We start from the raw sequence: 13,025 nt of genomic DNA, 5'->3' as shown, positions 1-13,025 counted from the left end.
AGGGGGGTTGGTCAGGCATGCAATTAGACTTTTGTGCCACACAGAAATTGGCCAACAGCTCCAGGCCACCTGCCTGACATCTTCCCGGGAACCACAAACCACTTCCTTCAGCACCTGGGCAGGTATTTCTCCTCTCTCCAGCTACAAGCTCACTTCGGTGAATCCTGCTCCACAGCAAAGGGAGCAGCCACTTTGCTGCTCCCCAGACAGGGAGAAGAATAGAAGCTAAACAAATTAGAGACCTATAGGCTTTTGAAGAAAAAAACTGAAACGTTCCCCAGGTGCCTGTGTTAAGAGTCAAAAGGCCATCTTCAAGAGTAAGCAGAGGGTATAGGTGAAGAAATGTTGCTGACACGTATGTGGGGACATGAGCCCTGGCATACCCTACTGATGGGAATGTAAACTGATACAACTACTCTGGAGAGCAACTTGGCACTACTGACCCCAAATTTCAAATGTACCTGCCCTAAAAGCCCACAATCCCCAATTCCACTTCTAAAAATCTAGCACAAACTGCAGAAAGAAATAAGTACAACAATGTTCACTGTAGCACAGTGTGAAAGGGCAAAAACTTGGACACAACATATGTTCATTTATGGAGGTGTGTCTAAATAAATCATGGTCTAAAGCAATAACACACAGGCATTTAAAAAATCAGAGGTACATATGCAATATGGAAAGAAATCTACAATTCACCAAGGTTAAAAAAAGTGCATGTTGTAAAGTACCAAATATAAATTATCCCGTTTTTGTTATAAAAACAAATGAAAGAAAACAAAGAACCCTACCTATACCAACAATTTTACGTTTATATATAGTTTATATATATATATACGAATTATATTACTAAATCTATAAATATGCAGCACAAGCAGAAAAGCCACCAAAAATATACACCAAACCACAAACTTTCACTTTTTACTCTAAGAGCTTTTGTATTTCTGCATTATTTCCCATTGTTACGTGCATGTGTTATTTTTGTATAATTAAAAACTGATGTGAAAAGAAAAGGTAAAAGGTACCTTAAAGCTCAAAAAAAAGCAGCAATCACGTCTAAGGAAGGAAAATGGAAAGAGAGCCGTAGTGGACCTTGTGCCAAATCATACTGGTGCAGGGTTTCTGCTCCCCCCAACCCCCTGCAAATGCAGCAAGGGGATTTGCATATTTAAAGACAAAGGACTCAAGAAAAAAAGAAAGAAGTACACAGGATAAACTTCTCACACTACTCAACTCTATATTCAAGTCCCAAAGAGCTACAACGCTCCAACATCCCAACGTAGAAAGCCAAATATTAACTCTCTCTCCCAAATAAACCACTAAGGGGGAAAAATATTTAGATCTGATCGATAAACTAAGCTGAATTTTTCTGGTTGTTTCTGTGTTTGTTTGGTTTTTAACACAACTGGAGTGAAACTGCAGATGGAATTTTAGATGAGGAAGATAATTTAGGAAATGAGGAACAAAAAAGCAGCATGTAGAATTTTGAAAAACAACTCTTTTCTCCATGAACACATGCCTCTGATCTGCAAGAATATGTAATAAGACTGTTTTACAACATAAGATCTGTCTTGCTCTATATTTAAAAATCAAAACAGACGTGTTTTTATAACTTCACTCTAGGACCCATCCTTCCAAGCCACAAATATGCTTGCAACGTCTTACATTCACTTTTACCTCTTCCAAAACAAGTTTAAATTAAATTTTTTAAAACACCTAAAATGGTGAATCAAAACTTAGCTATGGCACTATAAGGGCGATGATGGCACCAGGAACAGAAGATACACAGCTCATCTGTTTTCCCATAGAAGAAAGTACGGAAAGAAGAAAACCAAAAGTAAATAAATCAAAGCTATGGGAATGTAGCTGAGTAAGCAAAAGTGTCCCAAAAACCCAGGCCATGCAAGACTGGTGATCCGCAAGTCGGAGAGGATGACCTACTTTACTTCCCACACTAGGAAAGCCCACAATTGTATCAACAAGCTGCAGAATTCAATAGGATGAGAGTTGTTTCCCCTTCCTTACCTCCCAGGTTGTAATGTACTGGATTTATTTGTATTTCTTTGTTTGCGGTCTCCACATTGCACGTGGTTTTTTGGCCAAATTTTGCCCCACCTAGTGGAACTGCAAAGGATGGTCCAAAATGGAGGTGCCTGCAGCCAGATCTCAGTCTGTCTGTTGTATGCCACTCAGTAGACAGGTCACCAAGACCTGCTGTCACTGCTCCCTGTCACTCAGTGTCTGCTCCTACTGTCTATGCAGTCATAGTGGGACTGGTGGCCCCAGTGGTGCCCATGACCGGAGTTGTAGGGCAAGGAATGAACCCACGTCATTGCACCACCTGGATCCTGATGATCCCTCAAGCATTAGTCCAACAACTTAAAGCAGGAAAGAAAGAGGCCCTCTCAGGCGTATGCCAGGCATTCAAAAGGCAGTTGGAATGTTGAATCCAAAGCCATCTAAGATACCTACAGCATCCATAAAGAGTTGCTGGCTAGTGCCCAACACCCACAGATGAACTGCATCTTGGGGCCCGAAAGAGAGGGCTCTCCTCTAGACACAGCCCCCTGAGGTCCAGGACAGTCAGCTTCCCTCGTGGTGACCCTGAGAACCCCCTAATGGTTTCTGCTGGCTGAGCATGTGTGAGAATAAACTAATGTTCATGAGGCTGAAAATGAGAGCGGAGCCAAGACCTGGAATGAGGAAAGGAAAAAGTTTTAAGAACATGACTCAGTTCAGATTGGTTATGGGACCATGGAGGGCTCTGAGAAAAGAAAGGAACCGGCCATCAGGCTTTCACTGGGTGAAAACAAACAAGTTCTTAAAATGAAACCACAAGGGCAGAGCAAAGCAGGAGGAACGAAAGTTCAAGACTGGGTGAATGAGGGGGGCTCACCTGCTTACTGAACCACAGACTAAAAAAATGTGCTTTTCCCAAAATGTTTGATGTTGGCTGACGTAGCAGCACTGACTGGTAACATACCTCCACGAACCTGAGAGTAATCGAGATTCAGGATATTAAAGCTTTAAATTACCACACCTAAAATTTGTTGTCGGGGGTTATTTCATACACTTCACTTTGCTATGTTCTCTCTTCCTAGGAAGGCTGACCTCAAACCCTGTGATAATGAGCAGGAGCTGGTGAGGGGACAGCAGGCACCACTAAGCCAGGGTTTCTACCCCTCAGCTCCACTGACATTTGGGCTGGACAATTCTTTGTTGTGAGGGGCTGTCCCGAGCATTGTAGGATGTTTAGCAGCATCCCTGGCCTTCACCCACCGGATGCCAGCAGCACTCCTGAGTTGTGACAACCAAAAATGTTTCCAGACACTGACAAATGTCCTCTGGAAGGTGCAAAACTGTCCCCAATTGAGAGCCATTATTCTAAACACACAGGTTCACCATAAAAAGTTACCTACATAGCGAAAAGATCACAAGGACAAACCTAAACTCAGATATAGAACAGAATCAAGCAAGTCCTGTTAACTCCCCTAATCTCAGTTTCTGAACTTAGTTTGGGAGTTGACACTAACTTACCAACCACAACGCACTCTGAGGACCACCAATAATAACAGTAGTGATAATTATTATTATATTTAATAACCATTAAGTATATTCCAAGAGCTTTACATATGCCTTAATCTCATGACAAACCTATAAGGCATGTACTATTATTATTCCCACTTTATAGACGAGGAAACTGAGGCACAAAGAGGTTAAGTAACTTGTTCAAGGACAATAAGTGGAGGAGTCAGGTTTGGAACTCAGGTGGTCTGTGCCCAAAGCCCATGACCTCACCACTATGTTAGACTATAACTCGCTCCCACGCTGGAAAGCTGTTAGATCTGATCATTTAAAATGTAGTCAGGGGCCAGCCCTGTGGCTTAGCGGTTAAGTGCGCGCGCTCGCTGCCGGCGGCCCAGGTTAGGATCCTGGGCACGCACTGACACACTGCTTCTCCGGCCATGCTGAGGCCACGTCCCACATACAGCAACTAGAAGGATGTGCAGCTATGACATACAACTATCTACTGGGGCTTTGGGGGGAAAAATAAATAAATTAAAAAAACTAAAAAAAAAAAAATGTAGTCAGTAGCCACATGACTGTGGAAGTATGGAATTAAATATGTACATAATTAAGTAAATGTAGCTACTTAATTTAAATTAATTAAAATTAAATATGGTACCCCTTTGAAAAATAGTCTGGCAGTTCCTCAAAAGGTTACACATAGAGTTACCATATGACCCAGCAATTCCACTGCCAGGTATACACCTAATAGAAACGAAAACATATGTCTACACAAAAACTTGTACACACATGTTCACAGCAGCATTATTCACAATAGCCCCAAAGTGGAAATGTCCATCAATTGATGAATGGATAAATAAAACGGGGAAGATTTATAGAACTGAATTTTAATTGGCCATAAAAAGGAATAAAATACTGATACATGCAGTGATATACTGATATATCAACATGGATGAATCTTGAAAACATTATGCTAAGTGAAAGAAGGCCTGTCACAAAGGACCATATAGCGTATGATTGCATTTATGTGGAATGCTCAGAACAGGCAAATCCATAGAGACAGAAAGTAGATTAGTGGTTGCCAGGGGCTGGGGGAAGAAGGGGTGGAATGGGGAGGTACTGCTAACGGCTATGGGGTTTCTTTCTGGGGTGATGAAAATGTTCTGAAATTAGATAGTGGTGATGGTCACACAATTCTGTGACTTACTAAAAAGCCATTTTATGTACACTTTAAAAGGGTGAATCTTGGGCCGGCCCCGCGGCTTAGCGGTTAAGTGCGCGCACTCCGCTGCTGGCGGCCCGGGTTTGGATCCCAGGCGCGCACCGACGCACCACTTGTCTGGCCATGCTGAGGCTGCATCCCACATACAGCAACTAGAAGGATGTGCAACTATGACATACAACTATCTACTGGGGCTTTGGGGGGAAAATAAATAAATAAATAAAATTATTAAAAAAAAGGGGTGAATCTTTTGGCATGTTAATTACATCTCAATAAAGCTGATATAAAAAATCAAATGTCAGTGAGGCCTGGTGGCGTAGCGGTTAAGTGCACGCATTCCACTGTGGCGACCTGGGGTTTGGATCCAGGGCACGCACTGATGCACCGCTTGTCAAGCCATGCTGTGGCGGCGTCCCATATAAAGTGGAGGAAGATAGGCAAGGATGTTAGCCCAGGGCCAGTCTTCTTCAGCCAAAAAAAAGAGGAGGATTGGCGACAGATGTTAGCTCAGGGCTAATCTTCCTCACCAAAAAAAATAAATAAATAAAAATCAAATGTCATTAAAAATTCAGTTCCTCAGTTATCCTAGCGACAATTCAAGTGTTCAATAGCCACATGTGGCTAAGTGGCTACCAAAATGGATAGCACAGATACAGATCATTTCCAACATCAGAAAGTTCTACTGGACAGCACTACTTCGATGAATGGATAAAAAGGCCTCCTCACCATCTGACCACAGTCCGCCTTTCAAGTCGCACCTGCTTTCACACTCCTCTATACACCCACATATGAAGCTTCTGCTACAGACTATGTGTCACCTCCAAACGCATGCTCCATTTTCACTGCTTCATACTGGAATAGACTGTCCCTCTTCCTGGTCCATAGACATCCACTCTACTTATCCTTATCCACCTTTAAAGCCCCATCCAAATGTCTCTTCCTCTATGAAGCTTTCCCTAAATCCCCACCTTCCCCTGGCCCTAAGAGAATCAATTGCTCCCAGTGCCCTCTGTTTGCGCTTCCATTACAGCGTTGATCCCTCTGGATTACAAATCATTGTGTGTGTTATCCGTCTTTCCCACAAGATTACCAGGTCCTTGAGGACAGGAATTCTGTTACTCATTTGAGGGTTCCCAGTGCCTAGCAATAACAATAGCGTGCTGCAAAGAGTGGCCATTTCAGGAAATGTTTGCTGAATTCTCCTGAAAGGACTTACACAAACTCAAGGTGTTGATTTTAGACAATGGCTCACTTTGGTGTATAAAACAGACTAAGAAAATGAGGGAACGGGGATTAGAATCTGGAAGTCTCATATCTCACTATCCCACAGGAAGGAACGATGGCGATCGCATGATTGCACTTAAATGCCGTATTTAAGAAAGAGTGGAGTAGGGTTTCTGGACTAAACCTGGGGCAAGGGAGGGGAGGAAAGGTGGGGTGGAGGGGCAAGGGGTATACCATCGAGGGGTGTGGTGAGAAAAAACAGCAGGAACTAGGGCCCCCATCCAACTCAAAGTTTTAAGCATGGCAGAGGAAAGGTAAGGAGATTTATGCCCAGACCACGGGCTGAGTCACTTTATGAAAAAAAGACATTTCTACTAAAACTTTATTTTAAATAATATAGTCAGATTTTTCTGGTCAATCTAACCAACAATAGAAAGAAAGAAACTCTATGTGTCCCAAACATAATTTAACTTGAAGAGACAAATGCCAAGGCCTTACTGCTTTTTTATTCCTTAAGGATTCAAGGACTCACATCTGAGTCGCAGTGACCCATAGGAGAGTTAAATCTAAGTTTCTGATCACAGAAGTGAGCTAAGCAGATGAACTTTCCTGGGCCAACATGGCAAGAAATGACTGTTTCAGAGCAGAGCTGGTAAGAGGGAAAGCAAGCCACCTAATATTAAAGTTTCTGATATTAAATGCATATGTAAAAAAAGATTGTATGTGATAGAGGCATTTCAAGGGAAAAAGATGCAATGTGGTGTCCATAGCATTTTCAATATGGAATGAGTACAGGAGTCCTCCTCACTTCAGAGGTAGCTAGAAGCCACTTGCTGAAACGACATTGGGCATCTGAAGGTCATCTTATGCCAAAATGGTCTCTGATCTTTTCTTTTTTACTGATTTCTACCAGCCAAAAATCAACAAAAAACAAAACAAAACAAAACCCAAACTGACTCAATTGGGGTAGATTCAGAGTTAATAATTAATAGTAACTTTCATTCCAAAGGTTAAAATTCAAAACACAAATCTCACTATAGGTATCTAGTCCTCCCCGACAGAAAGAGACAAGGGTAATGAGGTGGGGGTGGGAGCATACGAGGGAAGGGTCACGAAGAGGGAGACTACTCATTATAAAAACTTTCCCTTCTCTGCAGGAACTGTAACCACATAATAGCTGCTGGTTAGTACTAGCATCTATCCAAACGCAACAAAATACAAAAGCAACCCTGTCCCCAAAATAAGTATTGGAAGTGCCAGAGAAATGATAAGAAAGTGGCCTGAGATGGACAAACTGCAATCAGGGCATGACATTGAAGATCCCCTCCCACATCTTCTCGCCACCTCCCAGGCTTCCGTGACCTAGTAACAAACCTCCACTTTCCATCCTTCCTCCTGCTAAAGAAATGGATCTGGTTCCCACCGTTGACTCGGAGGCCCACCACTGCTCTCCACCGGGGTAAAGCACCCACCTCCGAAGGCTCCAACGTTCCTAAACCAACCCTCTAACGATGTTATTTACTGGTTATTGGGAACAGCCTTTAGAGATACTTACAGAAATAGGTGCAAAGGAAAAGCAACAGTTTGGTCTATATATTGTTCTGTCAACATCTATACTTCTTAACTTCACCAGTCCTGAGACATAACTTTTCTAATACACAAAGAAAATGTGTTTCTCCTGCCAGTTTATGATTCTAACTGGGAAGACAAAGAACCCCAACAAAAGCCTAAAACCGAAGGATCCAGCCCCAGAAAAGAGAATACATCACACCAGAAAATGAGCTCTCTTCCTTTCATGTTATTTCTAATATACAAAATATATTCTGGTGAAAAAACAGAGGATACTTCAACAGAGGATACTTCAACAGATAAATGAATAAACAAGTTGGGGTATAGCCATACAATGGAATATTATTCGGCCACAAAAAGGAATGAAGTACTGGTACATGCTATAATGTGGATGAACCTTAAAAACATTATGCTAAGGAAAAGAAGCCAGACACAATAGGTCACACATTGCAGGATTCCATTTATATGAAATATCCTGAAGAGGTAAATCCATAGAGACAGAAAGCAGATTGGTGTTTGCCAGGGGCTGGGGGAAGAGGAGAACAGGGAGGAACTGCTAATGGGTAGGGGGTTTTCTTTTGGGGTGATGAAAATGTTTTGGAAGTAGACAGAGGTGGTGGTTGCACAAAACTGTGAATGTACTAAATGCCACTGAATTGCTCACTTTAAAATGGTTTATGTTAGGGCCGGCCCTGTGGCTTGGTGGTTAAGTGCGCGCACTGCGATGCTGGTGGCCCGGGTTTGGATCCCGGGTGCGCATGGAGGCACCACTTCTCCGTTCATCCTGAGGCCGAGTCCCACATACAGCAACTAGAAGGATGTGCAGCTACGACACACAACTATCCCCTGGGGCTTTGGGGGGAAAAATAAAATAAATAAAATCTTTAAAAAAAAAAAATGGTTTATGTTATATGCATTTCATCTCATTTAAAAAGTTAATTTTTAAAATAGAGAATATTAATGGGCAAAACCAGATGCATATGTGAAAAGGCAGCCCATAAGCTCCTAGGGAAAAGGTAAGTATGCTGGCACTCTGTTTCTATTCTTGATCACAACACAAAGTTCAGGTGCTAAGCTGTATAGACTCTGCCATTGGGGCGGGGGGAGTTGTGTGTGTGTGTGTGTTTCTAAAAAGACAGGGAAGGGAACAGAAAGTGAAGAAAACAGAATGGGAAAGCCTTGCCAAATGCAAGGGAAGGAGGGGTGATTCCCCCTACTGCACCCCACCCAACTTGGCACCAGGAGTAACGCTCCCATTAGGGTTTCGAAATGCCAGCTGCAGCTGGAATCAGCATAAGCAGGCTCCTCTGCTTGGATAAAAAGCAAGCCACCCAGCAAGAAAAGCTGGGGTGCTCCATTCGCTGCCCGTGTTGGCATCAGCACTACCCTTTGCTCAAAAGCCCTGAGCTGGCCCAGATCAGCACCAGTGACTTGCTCTTCCAGGCCAGCCAGCCTAACAGCAAGAGCTTGTTATAGCTCCAGTGTGCCCTCCTCCTGAGGGTTCCCGGTCTACTTCCCACCTGGCCTCCAAGAGTCCTGCCTCCAACACCATTAAAAATGGGGCCAAGACGCCCTCAGACCCTCCCCTGTCCAGCCTGAAATAAATATCTTCTCATCCCTTCCGCCCTCTCAGGCCAGCTCAACAGCCCAAGTACCCCTACCCGCACAGACGTACACCCGGCATGGCTGCCTTGAAGACCTGCTCCACGGGGGCACACGAATGCGCCCCACACGCCCCAGCTGGGCACCACTATCCAGTCACCGTCATCCCAGCCCACCTTACTGCCGTCTCAAAGGCCCTTCACTCGCTTAGCACCATGCCTCTCCCTGCCACCTCCCTGACGCCAAAACCGTCACAGGTGTCCCTCAGCTAACCACCGACGCCCCCTTAGATCCTGTCCACTCCACGCATGGGTGTCCCTCTCGGGACCCCTCAACTGTTGGCAACAACACTCCCTCAACCCCTCCAGCCAGGCAGCAAAGCCGCCTCCAGGTCCCTCCAGCCAGGCCTCGACGACCCCCAGGACCCCAGTCTGGCCCGGACGCCCCCTCCCCCTTACCTGCGGGGGTTCAGCCCTGGCTGACAGGGGGCCGGGCAGCGCCTGGAGGAGCAGGAGCGCCATGCCACCCAGGAGCCTTCTCCTCTCCATCCCCCTCCTGCTCCTGCTCCTCCGCCACGGCGCCGCCACCTCCCTCCTCCTCCCTCTCCTCCTCTTCCCTCTTCTTCCTCCTTCCCTTCTTTTCCTGTTTCACTCTCCCCTCCCGCTTCCGGCTCTGCTCCACCCCGCCCCAGCCCAAACACCCTCCCAGACACCGGGGAGGTTCTCCAGTTCCAGCGCTTCATTGGTCCTGCCCTTCGTCCATTGAACAAAATAGCCGTCGATCAAATCGAAGTCCCGCCCCCTCATGGAGACGGAAGATCAGAGGGATCCGGCCAATGAAAAGTAGGAGGAAGCCGGGCCATCTTGAGCGGTGCGGCCGTGTAAATGCGTCCCACTGCTCAGAGAGTGGCGGAAGTAGCCCCGATCGGGGGGCGGGGCCATCTAGAACGTGTACGGTATTGAAAAGTCTAATTCGGATGCAGCCATCTTGAATGTGGCGGAAGTATTAAATTTCCACAGTTTAGGAAAGGGAAGGGGTATGGTGATTCTAAAGCATGTTAGCAAATAAGTTATTTTTCGAAGCTAACCTGGCTCTCCTTAAGAAGAAAACAACTGCAGTCTAACAGTCTTTTGATTTTTTTGTCTTGAAGCACAGCGGTAGTACCAAGGTCCCTCTCGTGGTCTCGAACTGCCCAAGCAGTAGCTTAGGCCAATTTGAATTACCTATGAGGTAGTACGTTTACCTGAGGCACAATGTTTTGTCACCCAATAAGTTCCAGGGACAAAATTCTATCGACTCTACTTCAGAAATAGCTCTGATGGGCCGGCTCCGTGGCTTAGCGGTTAAGTGTGCGCGCTCTGATGCTGGCGGCCCGGGTTCGGATCCCGGGAGCGCCCCGAGGCACCGCTTCTCCGTCCAACGTGAGGCCGAGTCCCACGTACAGCAACTGGAAGGATGTGAACCTATGACATACAGCTATCTACTGGGGCTTTGGGGGGAAAAAACTGAATAAATAAAATCTTTAAAAAAAAAAAAAAAAAAAAAAAAAAAAAAAAGAAATAGCTCTGAATTCCTCCCCCATTGCTTCAATCCGTGTGCTCATCTTCTGGCTGAACACAAATGGTCTCCCTGCTGCCCTTCCAGTTGCCAATTCTTGCCTTTCCAATTCCTTTCACACACCACAGCAAGGGTGCTCTACCACATAAAACCAAACATTATTGCCTCACAACTTTCCCTCCTTAAATACTTCAACTACCTACAGGATCTATAGTCCAAATTTCTCAATATGATCCTTGCTGTGTCCTGGTCCCTGCATACTTCTCTTTATCTCACCTTCTGCCACTACATTTCCCCACATATTCTGCTCACACTGAACACTTAAGAGATCCCCAATGCACTGTGCTGTAATACACTTAATTTCATTTACACATTACACATACTGTTCCTTGTTTACAAACTCCTAGTTCCCAATCCCTTGTTTCTTCTTCTGGATTCACGTAACACTTGCCACACAGTGTATCTAATCTATGATATCTGCCTGGCTGACCCCTCTTACTCAATTTGCTTCTTGTATGGCACACCAAGTCTTATTCATTTTTTAAGAAATCCCTACAACATCCTGTATAGGGCCCAACCATGAGCTCAATCAATGTTGGCAAAATGAACAATCAAATGAAGACCCATGGCAGAGAAGCCAGCTGCCTGTAGCTGCCGATTTCCTGGCAAAAACCTGCCAAAGCATTGTACAGGCTGGCCCAGCCTAGCCCATAGCTGAGTCCAGAGGGAGTTTGTTCTTGGCTTAAATGGTGGCAAAGTGCGAAACAGGTAAGAGTGAAGAAATCGGTTTTGCCCCAGTTTAAGAATGTCCATAGTTCTGCCTCTACCTTGATCCTGTTTTCCCAAGTGCTGCAAAAGGTGACAAGTATTTTTCCCAATCTCGAGTTTCTTAGAAATTCATCCATCCCACAAATCAAGCTCCCTATGGGAGAAGTAAAGATTGAGTACTAAGCAAGGGACCAATTATTTTCATAGGAGAGGGTCTCAATCTTGGCCTCAAGGAGTTACAAATCCTCCATATAAAGGAGGACTTTCTCCCTTTACCTGAGAGCTCAAACCAAGCTACTGAACAGGACAAACACTAAACCCTGCACAGTCTGGATTCACACTGCCCACACCAAGGCGTTTTTGTCACCCTAACCACCTCTCTTTCCACATCCCACAGGAGCCCACTCAAAGAAAGCAGAGAGGCCTTACAAAATGGAGCTGAGATGCAGTTTGAGTGAACACTTTTAAATAGTGCCTCTGAACTGTAGCCAATACATACTTTTCCAAAAGAGTAATTGTCTATGAAAGAAGGAGGAATGCCAGGAGGCTTACGGAGCTGGGAAGGAAAGGGGAAGGTTGTCCATTCTTGAAAGAACATCAGTGCGGAATTGCTTCTGAGCTCTGGTAATGTTTTTCCTATTTGCCTTTGGAAATAGGCAAAGCTGAAGCTAGATCCCCTAGCCTAAGAAAGCTAGCTCAAAGACACTGACTTTTCTGTTCAGACATCGGCTAAAATCAAATTGCACGTTACGGCACAGATGAACTTTTGAGAACACTGTGCTAAGTGAAAGAAACTGGACACAGAAGGCCACATACTGTGTGATTCAATTTATAGAAAATGTCCAGAATAGGCAAATCTATAGAGACAGAAAGTAGATTAGGGGGGACTGAGGGCAAGGGGCTGGGGCAGGGGCATGAAGAAAATGGGGAATGATTGCTAATGAGTATGGTTTCTTTTGGGGATGAGAATGTTCTAGAATTAGTGATGTTGGTTGCACAATTTTGTGAGTATACTAAAACTCATTAAATTATACTCTTTAAAAGGATGAATTTATATCAATTATATTTTATTTTTTATATATTTATTATAATTATATAATTATATTTTTTAAAAATAGGGGGAAAAATCAAACTGCAGCCAGTACCTTAGCCTCAGGGAAGAGGCCTTTTCTCTTTAGATCAGTGGTCCTTCTAGTGCAGCCCCCAGACCAACAGAATCAGCATCACTGGGAAATTACCAGAAATGCAAATTCTCAAGCTCCATCCAGACCTACACAATTAGAAATTCTGGAGATGGGCCCTACAATCTGTGTGTGGTTTTTTTTTTGGGGGGGGGGGAGGATGATTAGCCCTCAGCTAACATCTGTTGCCAATCCTCCTCTTTTTGCTGAGGAAGATTGGCCCTGAGCTAACATCCATGCCCATCTTCCTCTACTTTTTATACGTGGGATGCCTGCCACAGCATGGCTTGATAAGCGGTGCCTAGGTCTGCGCCTGGGATCCGAATCCATGAACCCAGGGCTGCCAAAGCAGAGTGTGTGAACCACTACGCCACTGG

The 13,025-nt window shown here is 44.6% G+C and overlaps 1 protein-coding gene across 4 annotated transcripts in view; it reads right to left on the bottom strand.

Moving 5' to 3' along the window:
- Positions 1 to 9,763, bottom strand: part of WBP1L (WW domain binding protein 1 like) — a 61,093-nt gene extending 51,330 nt beyond the window's left edge. For 2 of the 4 annotated variants that reach the window (XM_087432526.1, XM_087432527.1), the window contains exon 1: positions 9,601 to 9,763. Coding sequence is in view for 1 of the 4 variants with exons in the window: in XM_004428017.3 (XP_004428074.1) it covers positions 9,601 to 9,690 (90 nt within the window). In the remaining 3 variants the exon portion in view is untranslated. The remainder of the gene's footprint in view (positions 1 to 9,600) is intronic. The other 2 variants (XM_087432531.1, XM_004428017.3) reach the window with 1 other exon arrangement.
- Between the last annotated feature and the right edge of the window lie 3,262 nt (positions 9,764 to 13,025).

The sequence above is a fragment of the Ceratotherium simum genome, chromosome 6, assembly GCF_057802395.1.
Source record: "Ceratotherium simum simum isolate JZ-2026a chromosome 6, ASM5780239v1, whole genome shotgun sequence".
Taxonomy (NCBI): domain Eukaryota; kingdom Metazoa; phylum Chordata; class Mammalia; order Perissodactyla; family Rhinocerotidae; genus Ceratotherium; species Ceratotherium simum.
The sequence above is the reverse complement of the archived record's forward strand: the minus strand, read 5'-3'. Positions and strand labels throughout refer to the sequence as shown.